Raw genomic sequence first — 22,313 nt, 5'->3', positions numbered from 1 at the left:
TCTCCACCAAACCACCAATAAGCACAGCCATTTTCCAGCAAAGTATAGCATTCACAAAAAGCATAAATAAAGATAAAATTAATCACTAACCTTGAATTATCTTCATCAGATGACACTCATAGGACTTCATGTTACACAATACCTGCATGTTTTGTTTGATAAAGTTCATATTTAAATAAAAAAATCTGAGTTTACATTGGCGCGTTAGATTCACTAGTTCCAAAAACATCAAGTGATTTTGCATAGCCACATCATTTCAACAGAAATACTCATCATAAATGTAGATGATAATACAGGTTATACACATGGAATTATAGATATACCTCTCCTTAATGCAACCTGCTGTGTCAGATGTCAAAAAATGTTTACGGAAAAAGCAACCCATGCAATAATCTGAGACAGTCTGAGAACAGTCGCCAAATTAGCCTCCATGTTGGAGTCAACAGAAACCAGAAAATACATAATAAATGTTTCCTTATCTTTGATGAACTTCATCAGAATGCAGTCCTAGAAATCCCAGGTCCACAATAAATGCTAGATTTGTTCAAAAATGTCCGTTATTTATGTCCAATTAGCTACTTTGGTTAGCGCATTTGGTTAACAATTCCAAAGTCACAAAGTGTGTCCACTATAACGTGATGAAATTTCCAAAAATTCCGTAACAGTCAGTAGATGTTGTTTACATATATCTTGAATAACGTTCCAACCGGAGAATTAGAATTACTTCAGATGAGCGGTGGAACGCAGGTCCTTCCCCTGTAAACGCGCCTGGTGAAAGCATGGTCCACTCATGGCTGTGGGGACTATCTCCTGTGTCAATCGACCCCCCTTCACATTAGTCATCAGACACAGTTATATTGACTGCTGACATCTAGTGGAAGGCGTAGGAAGTGAAAACATCCATATCTCACTGTAATTGCAGTGAGACCTTGGTTGAAAATCTGCCACCTCCAGAAAAAAAAACAGGAAATGGAATAAAAAGTTAATGTACAGTATGTGTTTTAACCAAAGGCTTTGAGACGACAATACAAAAGGAGAGTGTTTTATGACACAATCCACTGCTGTGTGGTAGTATTAGTACCAAATCAAATTTATTTATATAGCCCTTCGTACATCAGCTGATATCTCAAAGTGCTGTACAGAAACCCAGCCTAAAACCCCAAACAGCAAGCAATGCAGGTGTAGAAACCCTGTTGTTGTGTAATGATGTGTGGTAGTATTAGTACCAAACCCTGTTGTTGATGTGCAATGATGTGTGGTAGTATTAGTACCAAACCCTGTTGTTGATGTGTGTGGTAGTATTAGTACCAAACCCCGTTGTTGATGTGTAATGATGTGTGGTAGTATTAGTACCAAACCCTGTTGTTGATGTGTAATGATGTGTGGTAGTATTAGTATCAAACCCTGATGTTGATGTGTGGTAGTATTAGTACCAAACCCTGTTGTTGATGTGTAAATATGTGGTAGTATTAGTACCAAACCCTGTTGTTGATGTGTGGTAGTATTAGTACCAAACCCTGTGTAATGGTGTGGTAGTATTAGTATCAAACCCTGATGTTGATGTGTGGTAGTATTAGTACCAAACCCTGTTGTTGATGTGTAATGATGTTTGTGTTTTAGGTGAGTTATTTGATACAACCCCATGGAGAATGACCTTCATTGTGTTATGCTGTCTGGGAGCCGTCACTGTGATTGGGTTAGCTCTGGCTGTCTACTGCATATGCAATAAGAAAGGTAATTGAGAGATGATATGAACGTTGAATTGTTGGAATGAAATATCTGCATTGCTTTTTTCAATCTCACCACATTGTTTGTATTCTATGGATACAGGATTTAAAAAAAATATATATATATTTTTTTTTACCTTTATTTAACCAGGTAGGCTAGTTGAGAACAAGTTCTCATTTGCAACTGCGACCTGGCCAAGATAAAGCATAGCAGTGTGAACAGACAACACAGAGTTACACATGGAATAAACAATTATCAAGTCAATAACACAGTAGAAAAAAAGAGAGTCTATATACATTGTGTGCAAAAGGCATGAGGTAGGCGAATAGTTACAATTTTGCAGATTAACACTGGATTGATAAATGATCAGATGGTCATGTACAGGTAGAGGTGTGCAAAAGAGCAGAAAAGTAAATAAATAAAAACAGTATGGGGATGAGGTAGGTAAAATTGTGTGGGCTATTTACCGATAGACTATGTACAGCTGCAGCGATCGGTTAGCTGCTCAGATAGCAGATGTTTGATGTTGGTGAGGGAGATCAAAGTCTCCAACTTCAGCGATTTTTGCAATTCATTCCAGTCACAGGCAGCAGAGAACTGGAACGAAAGGTGGCCAAATGAGGTGTTGGCTTTAGGGATGATCAGTGAGATACACCTGCTGGAGCGTGTGCTACGGGTGGGTGTTGCCATCGTGACCAGTGAACTGAGATAAGGCGGAGCTTTACCTAGCATGGACTTGTAGATGACCTGGAGCCAGTGGGTCTGGCGACGAATATGTAGCGAGGGCCAGCCGACTAGAGCATACAGGTCGCAGTGGTGTGTGGTATAAGGTGCTTTAGTAACAAAACGGATGGCACTGTGATAAACTGCATCTAGTTTGCTGAGTAGAGTGTTGGAAGCTATTTTGTAGATGACGTCGCCGAAGTCGAGGATCGGTAGGATAGTCAGTTTTACTAGGGTAAGTTTGGCGGCATGAGTGAAGGAGGCTTTGTTGCGGAATAGAAAGCCGACTCTAGATTTGATTTTAGATTGGAGATGTTTGATAGGAGTCTGGAAGGAGAGTTTACAGTCTAGCCAGACACCTAGGTACTTATAGATGTCCACATATTCTAGGTCGGAACCATCCAGGGTGGTGATGCTAGTCGGGCGTGCGGGTGCAGGCAGCGAACGGTTGAAAAGCATGCATTTGGTTTTACTAGCTTTTAAGAGCAGTTGGAGGCCACGGAAGGAATGTTGTATGGCATTGAAGCTCGTTTGGAGGTTAGATAGCACAGTGTCCAAGGACGGGCCGGAAGTATACAGAATGGTGTCGTCTGCGTAGAGGTGGATCAGGGAATCGCCCGCAGCAAGAGCAACATCATTGATATATACAGAGAAAAGAGTTGGCCCGAGAATTGAACCCTGTGGCACCCCCATAAAGACTGCCAGAGGACCGGACAGCATGCCCTCCGATTTGACACACTGAACTCTGTCTGCAAAGTAGTTGGTGAACCAGGCAAGGCAGTCATCAGAAAAACCGAGGCTACTGAGTCTGCCGATAAGAATATGGTGATTGACAGAGTCGAAAGCCTTGGCAAGGTCGATGAAGACGGCTGCACAGTACTGTCTTTTATCGATGGCGGTTATGATATCGTTTAGTACCTTGAGCTGAGTGGCTGAGTTGCACCCGTGACCGGCTCGGAAACCAGATTGCACAGCGGAGAAGGTACGGTGGGATTCGAGATGGTCAGTGACCTGTTTGTTGACTTGGCTTTCGAAGACCTTAGATAGGCAGGGCAGGATGGATATAGGTCTGTAACAGTTTGGGTCCAGGGTGTCTCCCCCTTTGAAGAGGGGGATGACTGCGGCAGCTTTCCAATCCTTGGGGATCTCAGACGATATGAAAGAGAGGTTGAACAGGCTGGTAATAGGGGTTGCGACAATGGCGGCGGATAGTTTCAGAAATAGAGGGTCCAGATTGTCAAGCCCAGCTGATTTGTACGGGTCCAGGTTTTGCAGCTCTTTCAGAACATCTGCTATCTGGATTTGGGTAAAGGAGAACCTGGAGAGGCTTGGGCAGGTAGCTGCGGGGGGGGGAGGGGGGGGGGGGGGGTGGCGGAGCTGTTGGCCGAGGTTGGAGTAGCCAGGACGTTTTGGAGTTAGAGCTACAGGATGCAAATTTCTGCCTGAAGAAGCTGGCCTTTGCTTTCCTGACTGACTGCGTGTATTGGTTCCTGACTTCCCTGAACAGTTGCATATCGCGGGGACTATTCGATGCTATTGCAGTCCGCCACAGGATGTTTTTGTGCTGGTCGAGGGCAGTCAGGTCTGGAGTGAACCAAGGGCTATATCTGTTCTTAGTTCTGCATTTAACGGAGCATGCTTATCTAAAATGGTGAGGAAGTTACTTTTAAAGAATGACCAGGCATTCACAACTGACGGGATGAGGTCAATGTCCTTCCAGGATACCCGGGCCAGGTCGATTAGAAAGGCCTGCTCACAGAAGTGTTTTATGGAGCGTTTGACAGTGATGAGGGGTGGTCGTTTGACTGCGGATCCGTAGCGGATACAGGCAATGAGGCAGTGATCGCTGAGATCCTGGTTGAACACAGCGGAGGTGTATTTGGAGGGCCAGTTGGTCAGGATGACGTCTATGAGGGTGCCCTTGTTTACAGATTTAGGGTTGTACCTGGTGGGTTCCTTGATGATTTGTGTGAGATTGAGGGCATCTAGTTTAGATTGTAGGACTGCCGGGGTGTTAAGCATATCCCAGTTTAGGTCACCTAACAGAACAAACTCTGAAGCTAGATGGGGGGCAATCAATTCACAAATCGTGTCCAGGGCACAGCTGGGAGCTGAGGGGGGTCAGTAGCAGGCAGCAACAGTGAGAGACTTATTTCTGGAGAGAGTCATTTTTAAAATTAGTAGTTCGAACTGTTTGGGTATGGACCTGGAAAGTATGATATTACTTTGCAGGCTAACTCCTCCCCCTTTGGCAGTTCTATCTTGACGGAAAATGTTATAGTTGGGTATGGAAATCTCAGAATTTTTGGAGGCCTTCCTGAGCCAGGATTCAGACACGGCAAGGACATCAGGGTTAGCAGAGTGTGCTAAAGCAGTGAGTAAAACAAACATAGGGAGGAGGCTTCTGATGTTGACATGCATTAAACCAAGGTTTTTTGATCACAGAAGTCAACAAATGAGGGTGCCTGGGGACATGCAGGGCCTGGGTTTACCTCCACATCACCCGCGGAACAGAGGAGGAGTAGTATGAGGGTGCGGCTAAAGGCTATCAACTGGTCGCCTAGAGCGTTGGGGACAAAGAATAAAAGGAGCAGATTTCTGGGCATGGTAGAATATATTCAGGGCATAATGCGCAGACAGGGGTATGGTGGGGTGCGGGTACAGCGGAGGTAAGCCCAGGCACTGGGTGATGATAAGAGAGGTTGTATCTCTGGACATGCTGGTTGTAATGGATGAGGTCACCGCATGTGTGGGAGGTGGGACAAAGGAGGTATCAGGGGTATGAAGAGTGGAACTAGGGGCTCCATTGTAAACTAAAACAATGATAACTAACCTGAACAGTATACAAGGCATATTGACATTTGAGAGAGACATACAGCGAGGCATACAGTAATCACAGGTGTTGATTGGGAGAGCTAGTTAAACCAGTAGGTGAGACAACAGCTAATCAGCTAGCACAACAACAGCAGGTAAAATGGCGTTGACTAGGCAGAGAGGGTCGGATTAACTACACACAGAGCCTGAGTTCACGGCTGGGGCCGACAGATAAAACATAAACAGAATGGAGTACCGTGATTAATGGACAGTCCAGCAGGCATCAGCTATGTAGCCAAGTAATCACAGGATAATATACTACACCTGCAGGTGATTAACATGTTGACACTGAAGACTGATTTAATCTGCAGGTGATTCACATGTTAACACTGATGACTGATTTTAATCTCCAGGTGATTAACATGCTAATCAGGTGTGATAATAGATCAACTCAATCTGCAGTGGGGAAAGTATTATCCTTACCTGGGGGAGGCAGGGGTGGCAGGTAGCCTAGTGGTTAGAGCGTTGGATTTGGAACTGACAGGTTCCAAGATCAAATCCTCAAGCTGACAAGGCAAACATGTGTTTTTCTGCCCCTGAGCAAGGCAGCTAGGAACCCACTGTTCCTAGGCGGTCATTGAAAATAAGAATTTGTTCTTAAAACCTGTTATGGCGAGGAGTTCCCCTCAGGGAACTCCACCCCCCCGTTCAGCTGACAAGGTGGCGCAGGGAATTCAAAAATATTCTTTAGAAATATTTCATTTTCACACATTAACAAGTCCAATACCTCAAATGAAAGATAAACATCTTGTTCATCTACCCATCATGTCAGATTTTCAAAATGTTTTACAGCGAAAACACATTTATGTTAGACCACCACCAAATCAAAGAAAAAACGCAGCCATTTTTTCCAGCCAAAGATAAAATCACAAAAGCAGGATTAGAGATAAAATGATTCACTAACCTTTTGAAAATCTTCATCAGGTGACAGTCATATGACATGTCACACAATACATTTGTTTTGTTCGATAATATAAAATAAAATATAAATCAACGAGAACAAAAACAGAGTACCTCAAGAGAGTCCAACTGGCGCAACAAAAGTTCACAGCATCGCTAGGGCTGGGTGTTAACATTCAAACACAGAGCAAAGAACTGAGGAAAACTAAGGTTTAAATACAATCAAGGGAAACGAGGCACAGGTGCAAATAATAACTGGGAACAAGGGAAAACAAAAGGGTCAAAAAGCACAATGGGGGCATCTAGTGACCAAAACCGGAACAACCCTGGCCAAATCCTGACAGATTTAAGTCAAAACGGTAACTAGTCCATTCAGGAACATTCAATGTCATCTTGGTAAGCAACTCCAGTGTAGATTTAGCCTTGTGTTTTAGGTTGTTGTCCTGCTGAAATGTGAATTTGTCTCTCAGTGTCTGTTGGAAAGCAGAATGAACCAGGTTTTCCTCTAGGTTTTTTTTTCCTCTAGTTTGTTTTTTGCTTAGCTCCATTCTGTTTTTATTTGCCACTACATATTCTAGTGTTCATGTTAATGATGTTCTCACTGTCTTCCATCTACTCTACATCTATGTTTACAGATCGCCTCAGGTGGGAGAAGGGTAAGTAGTGTCTTTATATCATCACGTTGATAACATTTTGTAAACCGATGTCTCTTCTATCTATAACTTCTAAAGATGTAGAACCCACATAATGTTTTTCCCATTAATGTTCCCTGACTTTTCTTATTATCTATGTCTACAGATAAGGTTGAAAATGATCTCACCAGTAAACTGGGTAAGTAGTGTCCTTCATATCCCAGTGTCTTCAGACCATAGAATGATGTTCTAGAACAGGATGTGTTGATGCTGTGGAGGATCACTAGAGAGAGGTAGAATCTTATACACCTGGATCGCTGATGGACCAGTCACATTAATGTTTATGTGTGTGTTGAGGCTGTGGAGGATCACTAGAGAGAGGTAGAATCTTATACACCTGGATCACTGGTGGACCAGTCACATTAATGTTTATGTGTGTGTTGAGGCTGTGGAGGATCACTAGAGAGAGGTAGAATCTTATACACCTGGATCACTGGTGGACCAGTCACATTAATGTTTATGTGTGTGTTGAGGCTGTGGAGGATCACTAGAGAGAGGTAGAATCTTATACACCTGGATCACTGGTGGACCAGTCACATTAATGTTTATGTGTGTGTTGAGGCTGTGGAGGATCACTAGAGAGAGGTAGAATCTTATACACCTGGATCACTGGTGGACCAGTCACATTAATGTTTATGTGTGTGTTGAGGCTGTGGAGGATCACTAGAGAGAGGTAGAATCTTATACACCTGGATCACTGGTGGACCAGTCACATTAATGTTTATGTGTGTGTTGAGGCTGTGGAGGATCACTAGAGAGAGGTAGAATCTTATACACCTGGATCACTGGTGGACCAGTCACATTAATGTTTATGTGTGTGTTGAGGCTGTGGAGGATCACTAGAGAGAGGTAGAATCTGATACACCTGGATCACTGGTGGACCAGTCACATTAATGTTTATGTGTGTGTTGAGGCTGTGGAGGATCACTAGAGAGAGGTAGAATCTTATACACCTGGATCACTGGTGGACCAGTCACATTAATGTTTATGTGTGTGTTGAGGCTGTGGAGGATCACTAGAGAGAGGTAGAATCTTATACACCTGGATCACTGGTGGACCAGTCACATTAATGTTTATGTGTGTGTTGAGGCTGTGGAGGATCACTAGAGAGAGGTAGAATCTTATACACCTGGATCACTGGTGGACCAGTCACATTAATGTTTATGTGTGTGTTGAGGCTGTGGAGGATCACTAGAGAGAGGTAGAATCTTATACACCTGGATCACTGGTGGACCAGTCACATTAATGTTTATGTGTGTGTTGAGGCTGTGGAGGATCACTAGAGAGAGGTAGAATCTTATACACCTGGATCACTGGTGGACCAGTCACATTAATGTTTATGTGTGTGTTGAGGCTGTGGAGGATCACTAGAGAGAGGTAGAATCTTATACACCTGGATCGCTGATGGACCAGTCACATTAATGTTTATGTGTGTGTTGAGGCTGTGGAGGATCACTAGAGAGAGGTAGAATCTGATACACCTGGATCACTGATGGACCAGTCACATTAATGTTTATGTGTGTGTTGAGGCTGTGGAGGATCACTAGAGAGAGGTAGAATCTGATACACATGGATCACTGATGGACCAGTCACATTTATTTAATGAAATTAAGAAGTGGTGGTGGGTAGAATATCTTCATTGGAGAAGTTGTCTCACAGAGGTAGTTGTCTCAGAGAGGTAGTTGTCTCACAGAGGTAGTTGTCTCACAGAGGTAGTTGTCTCACAGAGGTAGTTGTCTCACAGAGGTAGTTGTCTCACAGAGGTAGTTGTCTCACAGAGGTAGTTGTTTCACAGCGGTAGTTGTCTCACAGAGGTAGTTGTCTCACAGAGGTAGTTGTCTCACAGAGGTAGTTGTCTCACAGAGGTAGTTGTCTCACAGAGGTAGTTGTCTCACAGAGGTAGTTGTCTCACAGAGGTAGTTGTTTCACAGAGGTAGTTGTCTCACAGAGGTAGTTGTCTCACAGAGGTAGTTGTCTCACAGAGGTAGTTGTCTCACAGAGGTAGTTGTCTCACAGAGGTAGTTGTCTCACAGAGGTAGTTGTCTCACAGAGGTAGTTGTCTCACAGAGGTAGTTGTCTCACAGAGGTAGTTGTCTCACAGAGGTAGTTGTCTCACAGAGGTAGTTGTCTCACAGAGGTAGTTGTCTCACAGAGGTAGTTGTCTCACAGAGGTAGTTGTCTCACAGAGGTAGTTGTCTCACAGAGGTAGTTGTCTCACAGAGGTAGTTGTCTCACAGAGGTAGTTGTCTCACAGAGGTAGTTGTCTCACAGAGGTAGTTGTCTCACAGAGGTAGTTGTCTCACAGAGGTAGTTGTCTCACAGAGGTAGTTGTCTCACAGAGGTAGTTGTCTCACAGAGGTAGTTGTCTCACAGAGGTAGTTGTCTCACAGAGGTAGTTGTCTCACAGAGGTAGTTGTCTCACAGAGGTAGTTGTCTCACAGAGGTAGTTGTCTCACAGAGGTAGTTGTCTCACAGAGGTAGTTGTCTCACAGAGGTGGTTGTCTCACAGAGGTGGTTGTCTCACAGAGGTAGTTGTCTCACAGAGGTAGTTGTCTCACAGAGGTAGTTGTCTCACAGAGGTAGTTGTCTCACAGAGGTAGTTGTCTCACAGAGGTAGTTGTCTCACAGAGGTAGTTGTCTCACAGAGGTAGTTGTCTCACAGAGGTAGTTGTCTCACAGAGGTAGTTGTCTCACAGAGGTAGTTGTCTCACAGAGGTAGTTGTCTCACAGAGGTGGTTGTCTCACAGAGGTGGTTGTCTCACAGAGGTAGTTGTCTCACAGAGGTAGTTGTCTCACAGAGGTAGTTGTCTCACAGAGGTAGTTGTCTCACAGAGGTAGTTGTCTCACAGAGGTAGTTGTCTCACAGAGGTAGTTGTCTCACAGAGGTAGTTGTCTCACAGAGGTAGTTGTCTCACAGAGGTAGTTGTCTCACAGAGGTAGTTGTCTCACAGAGGTAGTTGTCTCACAGAGGTAGTTGTCTCACAGAGGTAGTTGTCTCACAGAGGTAGTTGTCTCACAGAGGTAGTTGTCTCACAGAGGTAGTTGTCTCACAGAGGTAGTTGTCTCACAGAGGTAGTTGTCTCACAGAGGTACGCTGGACTCATTTAGGTGGTGGAATTCAATTAGGATTTGCAACGTTTGAGAAGTGCTATGAGACAAGGAGTCCCAGAGAGAGACTACATCTTCTAGTGTTCATGTAAATGATGTTCTCACTGTCTTCCATCTACTCTACATGTTTACAGATGTCCTCATGAAGGAGAAGGGTAAGTAGTGTCTTCAGATCATCACTTTGCTAGATTTACTAAAACCATTCTGTGTAGATTTTTTGTTGTTGAGAACAAAGGGACAATCGGTAGTTGCTACATCAAATGTATTGTTATAAATGAAATATGTGATTCTTGAAGAATATAACTTTTACATGATTAAACAGCTTAGTTAAACTGTTGTATCCCATCAGAACACAAAATATAACCTTGTTTTACCTCTGGGCCCAGAATAATAAGTACAATAGTGTCTTCAGATCACCACTTGGATAACATTATGTAAACCAATGTCTCTTCTATAGATTTAACTTCTAGTGAAGTAGAAAACACTTCATGTTGTGCATATTCATGTTTCCTGAATTTTATCTGATGTTGGAACGTTGATATGAGACAAGGAGTCCCAGAGAGAGACTACATCTTCTAGTGTTCATGTTAATGATGTTCTCACTGTCTTCCATCTACTCTACATGTTTACAGATTACTTAAAGGAGGAGATGGGTAAGTAGTGTCTTCAGAGCACCACTTTGCTAGATTTACGTAAACACAATTGTTTTGAGCACAAAGGGACAATCGGTAGTTGCTACATCAATTTTTTGACTTATAAATTAATTACATGTACCCACTGATTCTTGAAGAATATAACTTCTAAATGATTAAAGAGCTTAGTTTAACTGTTGTACCCCATCAGAACCCCGAATATAACCTTGCTTTATCTCAATGTTTGTAAACAAAGTAAATGTAAGCAAGCACTGTACAGCCTCCAAACATATTTAAAACTATAATGTTAATACTGTATAATGGGTGGTCAGTCCTTGCACCCATAGCTCTGTCTATGAATTTGAGAGTGATATTATTTCTCCAGCCCCTCCCTCAGCTTATTACCAAAACAACAGTGGCTGGGATCACACTTTGTTATTGTTTCAACTTCTGATTGGCCCTAGTTGTTCCTTCTGATGTTGGAACAGTGGTATGAGACAAGGGCCGGGATTCAATTTAAGACGCATTGAAACACAGCACACTATAACAGACTTTTAAAGGTATTTTAGACTTGAGTTGACATGTGCAGTGTTTACCATAAATGTGAAATGAAGGCCAGTGGAAAATGACTTTAAAAGTGCATTGTCAGCTGTGAAGTGCCCTGTGGTATAGCGCACATTGGATTGAATCCCGACCAAGGAGTCCCAGAGAGAGACTACATCTTCTAGTGTTCATGCTAATGATGTTCTCACTGTCTTCCATCTACTCTACATGTTTACAGATGACCTCTGGGTTCAGAATAGTAAGTACAGTACTGTCTTCAGATCATCACTTTGATAACATTATATAAACCAATGTCTCTTCTATAGATGTAACTTCTAGTAAAGTAGACAAACATCATGTTGATCATATTAATGTTCCCTGACTTTTATCTGATGTTGGAACATTAATATGAGACAAGGAGTCCCAGAGAGAGACTACATTTTCTAGTGTTCATGTTAATGATGTTCTCACTGTCTTCCATCTACTCTACATATTTACAGCTAACCTCTCGGCCCAGAATAGTAAGTAGTGTGTTCAGATCATTATTTTGATAACATTAGAACCATAAGTCTAATTATCTCTAATCTACAGACTTTAAGTAGGAAAACATGTAAAAAGGTAATTTTGAGCACATTGAATATGTTCCTTTTGATGTTGGAACATTGATATGAGACAAGGAGTCCCAGAGAGAGACTACATATTCTAGTGTTCATGTTAATGATGTTCTCACTGTCTTCCATCTACTCACAATATTTACATATTTCCTCAAGGAAGAGAGAGGTAAGTAGTGTCTTCAGATCATCATGCTGCTACCTATGTAAACCAATGGCTCTGCTATAGATGTACAGTTTATTCAGAAAGTATTCATACCCATTGACTTTTACATGTTGTTGTTACAAAATAGGTTTCAAATGTGTTTAATTGTCATTTTTGGTTAATGATCTACACAAAATATTGGAGTAGAAAAATTCTAACATGTATTACAGATGAAATGAGAAATAAAAACACTAATGTACAGTATCTTTATTAGATTAGTATTCAACCCCCTGATTCAATACATGTTAGAAACATATTTGGCAGCAATTAAAGCTGTGATTCTTTTTGGGTAAGACTCTAAAAGCCTTGCACATCAGGATTGTACAATATTTGCCCATTTATTGTTTTAAATATTCTTCAAGCGCTGTCATAGATTTTCAGCCTGATTTTGTCAGGACCCGGTACGAACTCGGGTCTCCGGTGTGAGAAACAGTCACTTAGCAAACTGAGCCACTAATAGTCGGCAGAACCCAGAAGATGAGGCAGACACAGCAGTACTTGAGACGGTGTTTTAATAAAGTAAAAAGGAAAGTTCAGGCAAAAATATAAATCCACAACGTCAAAGGTAATCCTCCAAGTCAAAAGGTAATCCACAAGGTGGTAGGTACAGCAGAAAAAAGCCTCAAAAGATAATCAAAAATAAATCAACGAGAACAAAAACAGAGTACCTCAAGAGAGTCCAACTGGCGCAACAAAAGTTCACAGCATCGCTAGGGCTGGGTGTTAACATTCAAACACAGAGCAAAGAACTGAGGAAAACTAAGGTTTAAATACAATCAAGGGAAACGAGGCACAGGTGCAAATAATAACTGGGAACAAGGGAAAACAAAAGGGTCAAAAAGCACAATGGGGGCATCTAGTGACCAAAACCGGAACAACCCTGGCCAAATCCTGACAGATTTAAGTCAAAACGGTGACTAGTCCATTCAGGAACATTCAATGTCATCTTGGTAAGCAACTCCAGTGTAGATTTAGCCTTGTGTTTTAGGTTAATGTCCTGCTGAAAGGTGAATTTGTCTCTCAGTGTCTGTTGGAAAGCAGAATGAACCAGGTTTTCCTCTAGGTTTTTTTTCCTCTAGGTTTTTTTTGTTGCTTAGCTCCATTCTGTTTTTATTTGCCACTACATCTTCTAGTGTTCATGTTAATGATGTTCTCACTGTCTTCCATCTACTCTACATATTTACAGATGTCCTCAGGAAGGAGAAGGGTAAGTAGTGTCTTCAGATCATCACTTTGATAACATTATTAGAACCAAAAAAGTAGCATTTTCTCTCATTTACTGACGTTAAGTAGGAAAAATGTACTGTTATTTTGAGCATATTGAAGATGTTCCTTCTGATGTTGGAACATTGATATTTATTTTATTTTACCTTTATTTAACTAGACAAGTCAGTTAACAACGAATTCTTATTTTCAATGACGGCCTAGGAACTTTGGTTTAACTGTCTTGTTCAGGGGCAGAATGACAGATTTTCACCTTGTCAGCTCGAGGATTTGATCTTGCAACCTTTCGGTTACTAGTCCAACGCTAAAACCGCTAGGCTACCTGCCGCCCCGATATGAAACAAGGAGTCCCAGAGAGAGACTACATCTACTAGTGTTCATGTTAACGATGTTCTCACTGTCTTCCATCTACTCTACATGTTTACAGATGAACTTGCAGGGAAGCTAGGTAAGTAGTGTCTTCAGATCATCACCTTAATACCAACATTATGTGAACCAATGTTTCTTCTATAGATGTAACTTCTTGGGAAGTAGAAAACACATTTAATATTGATGTTCTAGAACAGGATGTGTTGAGACTGTAGATGCCAACTAGACTAGAGAGAGGTAGTCTCTGATACACCTGGATCACTGATGGATCAGTCACATTAATGTTGATGTTCTAGAACAAGATGTGTTGAAGCTGTAGAGGACCACTAGACTAGAGAGAGGTAGAATCTGATAAACCTGGATCACTGATGGACCAGTCACATTTAATGAATGAAATTAAGACATGGTGGCAGGGTAGAATATCTTCAGTGGAAAAGTTGTCTCAGAGGTACACTGGACTCATTTAGGTGCCTGGAACTAAATTAGGATTTGTGGCGTTTGGGAAGTGATTTGAGACAAGGAGTCCCAGAGAGAGACTACATCTTCTAGTGCTCATGTTCAAATCAAATTTTATTAGTCACATACACATGGTTAGCAGATGTTAATGTGAGTGTAGTGATGTGTTGTGCTTCTAGTTCCAACAGTGCAGTAATATCTAACAATTCCCACCAACTACCTACTTCACACATATCTAAAGGGTTGAATGAGAATATGTACAAATAAATACATGGATGAGCTATGGCCGAGCGGCATCGGCAAGGTGCAGTAGATGGTATAAAATACAGTATATACATATGATATGAGTAAAGTAAGATATGTAAACATTATTAAAGTGGCATTATTTAGAGTGACTAGTGATCCCTTTATTAAAGTGTCTAGTGATTTTGTCTCAGTGTAGGCAGCAGTTTCTCTGAGTTAGTGATGGCTGTTGAGCAGTCTGATGGCCTTGAGATAGAAGCTGTTTTTCAGTCTCTCAGTTCCAGCTTTGATGCACCTGTACTGACCTCGCCTTCTGGATGATAGTGGTGTGAACAGGCAGTGGCTCGGGTGGTTGTTGTCCTTGATTATCTTTTTGACCTTCCTATGACATCGGGTGGTGTAGGTGTCCTGGAGGGCAGGTAGTTTGCCCCCAGTGATGCGTTGTGCAGACCGCCGTCTGGAGAGCCATGCGGTTGTGGGCGCTGCAGTTGCCATACCAGGCTGTGATACAGCCCGACAGGATGCCCGCAATTGTGCATCTGTAAAAGTTAGTCAGGGTTTTGGGTGACAGGCTACATTTCTTCAGCCTCCTGAGGTTAAAGAGGCACTGTTGCACCTTCTTCACTACACTGTCTGTGTGGGTGGACCATTTCAGTTTGTCTGTGAGGAGTGCGCACAGGAACTTTAAACTTTCCACCTTCTCCACTGCTGTCCCTTCGGTGTGGATACAGGGGTGCTCCCTCTGCTGTTTCCTGAAGTCCACGATCATCTCCTATGTTTTGTTGATGTTGAGTGAGAGGTTGTTTTCCTGACACCACACTCCAAGTGCCCTCACCTCCTCCCTGTAGGCTGTCTCATTGTTGTTGGTTATCAAGTCCACTACTGTTGTGTCGTCTGCAAACTTGATGATTGAGTTGGAGGCGTGCGTGGCCACGATGTTGTGGGTTAACAGGGAGTACAGGAAAGCCCTGAGCACGTATCCTTGTGGGGCCCCAGTGTTGAGGGTCAGCTAAGTGGAGATGTTGTTTCCTACCTTCACCACCTGGGGGCGGCCCGTCACAAAATCCGGGATCCAGTTGCACAGGGCGGGGTTGAGACTCAGGGCCCCCAGCTCGATGATGAGCTTGGAGGGTACTATGGTGTTGAATGCTGAGCTGAAGTCAATAAACAGCATTCTTACATAAGTATCATTTTTGTCCAGATGGGTTAGGGCAGTGTGCAGTGAGATGGCGATTGGGTCATCTGTGGACCTGTTGGGGCGGTATAAAAACTGAAGTGGGTCTAGGCTGGCCGGTAAGGTGGCGGTGATATGATTCTTGACTAGCCTCTCAAAGCACTTCATGATGACAGAAGTGAGTGCTACGGGCAGTAGTTATTTGGTTCAGTTATCTTTGCCTTCTTGGGTACAGCAACAGTGGTAGCCATCTTGAAGCATGTGGGGCCAACAGACTGGGATAGGGAGCGATTGAATATGTCTGTAAACACACCAGCCAGCTGGTCTGCGCATGCTCTGAGTACGCGGCTTTAGATACCGTCTGGGCCAGCAGCCTTGCGAGGGTTAACACGTTTAAATGTTTTACTCACGTCAACCACTGAGAAGGAGAGGGGGAACCACAGTCTTTGTTAGCGAGCCGCGATGGGCGACGGTGGCACTGTATTATCCTCAAAGCGGGCACAGAAGGTGTTTAGTTTGTCTGGAAGCGTGACTTCAGTATCAGTGACGTGGCTGTTTTTGTTTTTGTAGTCTGTGATTTCCTGTTGACCCTGTAACATGTTAATGATGTTCTCACTGTCTTCCATCTACTCTACATGTTTACAGATGACCTGAAGAACGAGAGGAGTAAGTAGTGTCTTCAGATCATCACTTTGCTAGAATTATGTGAAGCATATAAAGTATGTTTTTGTTGCTGATCACATTTAATATGTTATTTCTGATATTATAGCAGTGGTATGAAACAAGAGCTGGGATTCAATTCATGTTGCATTATAATGCAGCACACTATAACAGACTTTTAAAGCTTTTTTATGTTTGAGTCGACATGTGCAATGTTTATCATGAAGGTGATCTCTGTGAATGCTGGTGGAAAATGCCTTAAAGTTCTTGATGCCCCCATCTCGTTAGCGGGATCATTTTCGTCAACATCCGCTGAATTGCAGAGCGCCAAATTCAAATTAAATTACTAAAAATATTTAATTTTCATGAAATCACATGTGCAATATAGAAAAACACAGCTTAGCTTGTTGTTAATCCACCTGGCGTGTCAGATTTCAAAAAAGCTTTTCTGCGAAAGCATACCAAGCGTTTATGTAAGGACATCTCTCTCAGCAGACAAAACATTACAAACAGCTAGCTGCCAAGTAGATTGGTCACGAAAGTCAGAAAAGCAATAAAATGAATCGCTTACCTTTGATGATCTTCGGATGTTTGCACTCACGAGACTCCCAGTTACACAATAAATGGTCCTTTTGTTCCATATAGATTATTTTTACATCCAGAATGCCTCCATTTGTTTGCGTGTTATGTTCAGAAATCGACAGGCTCGAGCGTCACGACCGGGCAGACAAATTCCATGTCAAACGTTTTTTATAATCAATCCTCAGGTTGTTTTTACAATATATAATCAATAATATTTCAACCGGACTGTACCTTCTTCAATAGGAAAGAGAGAGAAAATATCTGCTCCAAGCTGTTGCAAAACGCTACTGGCACCCAGCCATCCAATGACGCGATGTGATCTTTCTCGCTCATTCTTCAAAACAAAAGCCCGAAACTATGTTTAAAGACTGTTCACAACATGTGGAAGCCATAGGAAAAGGAATCTGGTTGATATCCCTTTAAATGGAGCGAAGGCTGGCAGTGGAACAGAGAGCTTTCAGGAAAAACAGCACCTCCGGGTTGGATTTTCCTCAGGTTTTCGCCTGCAATATCAGTTCTGTTATATTCACAGACAATATTTTGACAGTTTTCTATCCTAATCTGACAATTATATGCATATTCTAGATTCTGGGCCTGAGAAATAGGCAGTTTCATTTGAGTACGTTTTTCATCCAGACATCAAAATACTGCCCCCTACACTCAACAGGTTAACAAGTGCATTGTTAGCTGTGAAGTGCCCTGCGTTATACTGCATATTAGATTGAATCCTGACCATTGAATCCCAGAGAGAAACTACATCTTCTAGTGTTCATGTTAATGATGTTCTCACTGTCTTCCATCTACTCTACATGTTTACAGAGGACCTCTGGGCTCAGAATAGTAAGTACAGTACTGTCTTCAGATCATCACTTTGATAACATTATATAAACCAATGTCTCTTCCATAGATGTAACTTCTAGTAAAGTAGAAAAACATCATGTTGATCATATTAATGTTCCCTGACATTTATCTGATGTTGGAACATTGATATGAGACAAGGAGTCCCAGAGAGAAACTACATCTTCTAGTGTTCATGTTAATGATGTTCTCACTGTCTTCCATCTACTCTACATGTTTACAGATGAATTCAGGGAGGAGAAGTGTAAGTAGTGTCTTCAGATCATCACTCTGATACATTTACCAAAAACACATTTTTTTAACTTATAAATTAATTATATGTACCCATTTAATCTTGAAGAATGTAAAATATTTAAAACTATAATGTTAATACTGTATAAATGGATGGTCAGTCCTTGCATCCATAGCTCTGTCTATGAATTTGAGAGTGATATTTCTCCAGCCCCTTTCTCAGCTTTTTACCAAAACAGTGGCTGGGATCACGTTTTGTTATTGTTTCAACTTCTGATTGGCCCTAGTTGTTCCTTCTGATGTTGGAACAGTGGTATGAGACAAGGGCCGGGATTCAATTCAAGGTGCATTATACCGCAGCACTTTTAAAGATATTTTATGTTTGAGTCGACATGTGCAGTGTTTATCATTAATGTGATCTCTGTGAATGCCGGTGGAAAATGTCTTTAAAAAGTGAATTGTCAGCTGTGAAGTGTCCTGCTGTATACTGCACATTGGATTGAATCCTGACCAAGGAGTCCCAGAGAGAGACTACATATTCTAGTGTTCATGTTAATGATGTTCTCACTGTCTTCCATCTACTCTACATATTTACAGATTTCCTCAAGGAAGAGAGGGGTAAGTAGTGTCTTCAGATCATCACGCTGCTACCTATGTAAACCAATGTCTCTGCTATAGACGTACAGTTTCTTCAGAAAGTATTCATACCCATTGACTTTTTACACATGTTGTTGTTGTTACAAAATAGGTTTCAAATGTGTTTAATTGTCATTTTTGGTTAATGATCTACACAAAATATTGGAGTAGAAAAATTCTAACATGTATTACAGATGATTGAGAAATAAAAACACTAATGTACAGTATCTTTATTAGATTAGTATTCAACCCCCTGATTCAATACATGTTAGAAACATCTTTGGCAGCAATTAAAGCTGTGATTCTTTTTGGGTAAGACTCTAAAAGCCTTGCACATCAGGATTGTACAATATAGGCCCATTTATTGTTTTAAATATTCTTCAAGCTCTGTCATAGATTTTCAACCTGATTTTGTCAGGACCCGGTACGAACTCGGGTCTCCGGTGTGAGAAACAGTCACTTAGCAAACTGAGCCACTAATATTCGACAGAACCCAGAAGATGAGGCAGACACAGCAATACTTGAGACGGTGTTTTAATAAAGTAAAAAGGAAAGTTCAGGCAAAAATATAAATCCACAACGTCAAAGGTAATCCTCCAAGTCAAAAGGTAAATCCACAAGGTGGTAGGTACAGCAGAAAAAAGCCTCAAAAGATAATCAAAAATAAATCAACGAGAACAAAAACAGAGTACCTCAAGAGAGTCCAACTGGCGCAACAAAAGTTCACAGCATCGCTAGGGCTGGGTGTTAACATTCAAACACAGAGCAAAGAACTGAGGAAAACTAAGGGTTTAAATACAATCAAGAGAAACGAGGCACAGGTGCAAATAATAACTGGGAACAAGGGAAAACAAAAGGGTCAAAAAGCACAATGGGGGCATCTAGTGACCAAAACCGGAACAACCCTGGCCAAATCCTGACAGATTTAAGTCAAAACGGTAACTAGTCCATTCAGGAACATTCAATGTCATCTTGGTAAGCAACTCCAGTGTAGATTTAGCCTTGTGTTTTAGGTTATTGTCCTGCTGAAAGGTGAATTTGTCTCTCAGTGTCTGTTGGAAAGCAGAATGAACCAGGTTTTCCTCTAGGTTTTTTTTTCCTCTAGGTTTTTTTTGTTGCTTAGCTCCATTCTGTTTTTATTTGCCACTACATCTTCTAGTGTTCATGTTAATGATGTTCTCACTGTCTTCCATCTACTCTACATCTATGTTTACAGATCGCCTCAGGTGGGAGAAGGGTAAGTAGTGTCTTTATATCATCACGTTGATAACATTTTGTAAACCGATATCTCTTCTATCTATAACTTCTAAAGATTTAGAACCAACATAATGTTTTTCCCATTAATGTTCCCTGACTTTTCTTATTATCTACGTCTACAGATAAGGTTGAAAATGATCTCACCAGTAAACTGGGTAAGTAGTGTCCTTCATATCCCAGTGTCTTCCAACTATATAATGATGTTCTAGAACAGGATGTGTTGAGGCCCACTAGACTAGAGAGAAGTAGTCTCTGATACACCTGGATCACTGATGGACCAGTCACATTTAATGAATGAAAATAAGAAGTGGTTGGATAGAATATCTTTACTGGAGAAGTTGTCTCACAGAGGTACGCTGGACTCATTTAGGTGGTGGAACTGATTTAGGATTTGTGACGTTAGATAAGTGATCTGAGACAAGGAGTCCCAGAGAGAGACTACATCTTCTAGTGTTCATGTTAATGATGTTCTCACTGTCTTCCATCTACTCTACATCTATGTTTACAGATCGCCTCAGGGGGGAGAAGGGTAAGTAGTGTCTTTATATCATCACGTTGATAACATTTTGTAAATCAATGTCTCTTCTATCTACAGTGCCTTGCGAAAGTATTCGGCCCCCTTGAACTTTGCGACTTTTTGCCACATTTCAGGCTTCAAACATAAAGATATAAAACTGTATTTTTTTGTGAAGAATCAACAAGTGGGACACAATCATGAAGTGGAACGACATTTATTGGATATTTCAAACTTTTTTAACAAATCAAAAACTGAAAAATTGGGCGTGCAAAATTATTCAGCCCCCTTAAGTTAATACTTTGTAGCGCCACCTTTTGCTGCGATTACAGCTGTAAGTCGCTTGGGGTATGTCTCTATCAGTTTTGCACATCGAGAGACAGAAATTTTTTCCCATTCCTCCTTGCAAAACAGCTCGAGCTCAGTGAGGTTGGATGGAGAGCATTTGTGAACAGCAGTTTTCAGTTCTTTCCACAGATTCTCGATTGGATTCAGGTCTGGACTTTGACTTGGCCATTCTAACACCTGGATATGTTTATTTTTGAACCATTCCATTGTAGATTTTGCTTTATGTTTTGGATCATTGTCTTGTTGGAAGACAAATCTCCGTCCCAGTCTCAGGTCTTTTGCAGACTCCATCAGGTTTTCTTCCAGAATGGTCCTGTATTTGGCTCCATCCATCTTCCCATCAATTTTAACCATCTTCCCTGTCCCTGCTGAAGAAAAGCAGGCCCAAACCATGATGCTGCCACCACCATGTTTGACAGTGGGGATGGTGTGTTCAGGGTGATGAGCTGTGTTGCTTTTACGCCAAACATAACGTTTTGCATTGTTGCCAAAAAGTTCCATTTTGGTTTCATCTGACCAGAGCACCTTCTTCCACATGTTTGGTGTGTCTCCCAGGTGGCTTGTGGCAAACTTTAAATTACACTTTTTATGGATATCTTTAAGAAATGGCTTTCTTCTTGCCACTCTTCCATAAAGGCCAGATTTGTGCAATATACGACTGATTGTCGTCCTATGGACAGAGTCTCCCACCTCAGCTGTAGATCTCTGCAGTTCATCCAGAGTGATCATGGGCCTCTTGGCTGCATCTCTGATCAGTCTTCTCCTTGTATGAGCTGAAAGTTTAGAGGGACGGCCAGGTCTTGGTAGATTTGCAGTGGTCTGATACTCCTTCCATTTCAATATTATCGCTTGCACAGTGCTCCTTGGGATGTTTAAAGCTTGGGAAATATTTTTGTATCCAAATCCGGCTTTAAACTTCTTCACAACAGTATCTCGGACCTGCCTGGTGTGTTCCTTGTTCTTCATGATGCTCTCTGCGCTTTTAACGGACCTCTGAGACTATCACAGTGCAGGTGCATTTATACGGAGACTTGATTACACACAGGTGGATTGTATTTATCATCATTAGTCATTTAGGTCAACATTGGATCATTCAGAGATCCTCGCTGAATATCTGGAGAGAGTTTGCTGCACTGAAAGTAAAGGGGCTGAATAATTTTGCACGCCCAATTTTTCAGTTTTTGATTTGTTAAAAAAGTTTGAAATATCCAATAAATGTCGTTCCACTTCATGATTGTGTCCCACTTGTTGTTGATTCTTCACAAAAAAATACAGTTTTATATCTTTATGTTTGAAGCCTGAAATGTGGCAAAAGGTCGCAAATTTCAAGGGGGCCGAATACTTTCGCAAGGCACTGTATAACTTCTAAAGATGTAGAACCCACATAATGTTTTTCCCATTAATGTTCCCTGACTTTTCTTATTATCTATGTCTACAGATAAGGTTGAAAATGATCTCACCAGTAAACTGGGTAAGTAGTGTCCTTCATATCCCAGTGTCTTCCAACTATATAATGATGTTCTAGAACAGGATGTGTTGAGGCTGTAGAGGTCCACTAGACTAGAGAGAAGTAGTCTCTGATACATCTGGATCACTGATGGACCAGTCACATTTAATGAATGAAAATAAGAAGTGGTTGGATAGAATATCTTTACTGGAGAAGTTGTCTCACAGAGGTACGCTGGAGTCATTTAGGTGGTGGAACTGATTTAGGATTTGTGACGTTAGATAAGTGATCTGAGACA

At 41.6% G+C, this 22,313-nt stretch overlaps 1 protein-coding gene across 1 annotated transcript in view; it reads left to right on the top strand.

Annotated features, from left to right (window-relative positions):
* LOC139381580 (butyrophilin subfamily 1 member A1-like) overlaps positions 1 to 22,313 on the top strand; it is a 56,157-nt gene that overhangs the window by 6,970 nt on the left and 26,874 nt on the right. Inside the window, exons 5-6 of the mRNA XM_071125223.1 lie at positions 1,621 to 1,709; positions 14,058 to 14,076. Of these exons, the coding sequence (XP_070981324.1) occupies positions 1,621 to 1,709; positions 14,058 to 14,076 (108 nt within the window). The remainder of the gene's footprint in view (positions 1 to 1,620; positions 1,710 to 14,057; positions 14,077 to 22,313) is intronic.

Source organism: Oncorhynchus clarkii, chromosome 23 (genome assembly GCF_045791955.1).
Source record: "Oncorhynchus clarkii lewisi isolate Uvic-CL-2024 chromosome 23, UVic_Ocla_1.0, whole genome shotgun sequence".
Lineage (NCBI taxonomy): Eukaryota > Metazoa > Chordata > Actinopteri > Salmoniformes > Salmonidae > Oncorhynchus > Oncorhynchus clarkii.
This window is presented reverse-complemented; position numbering and strand designations above follow the sequence as displayed.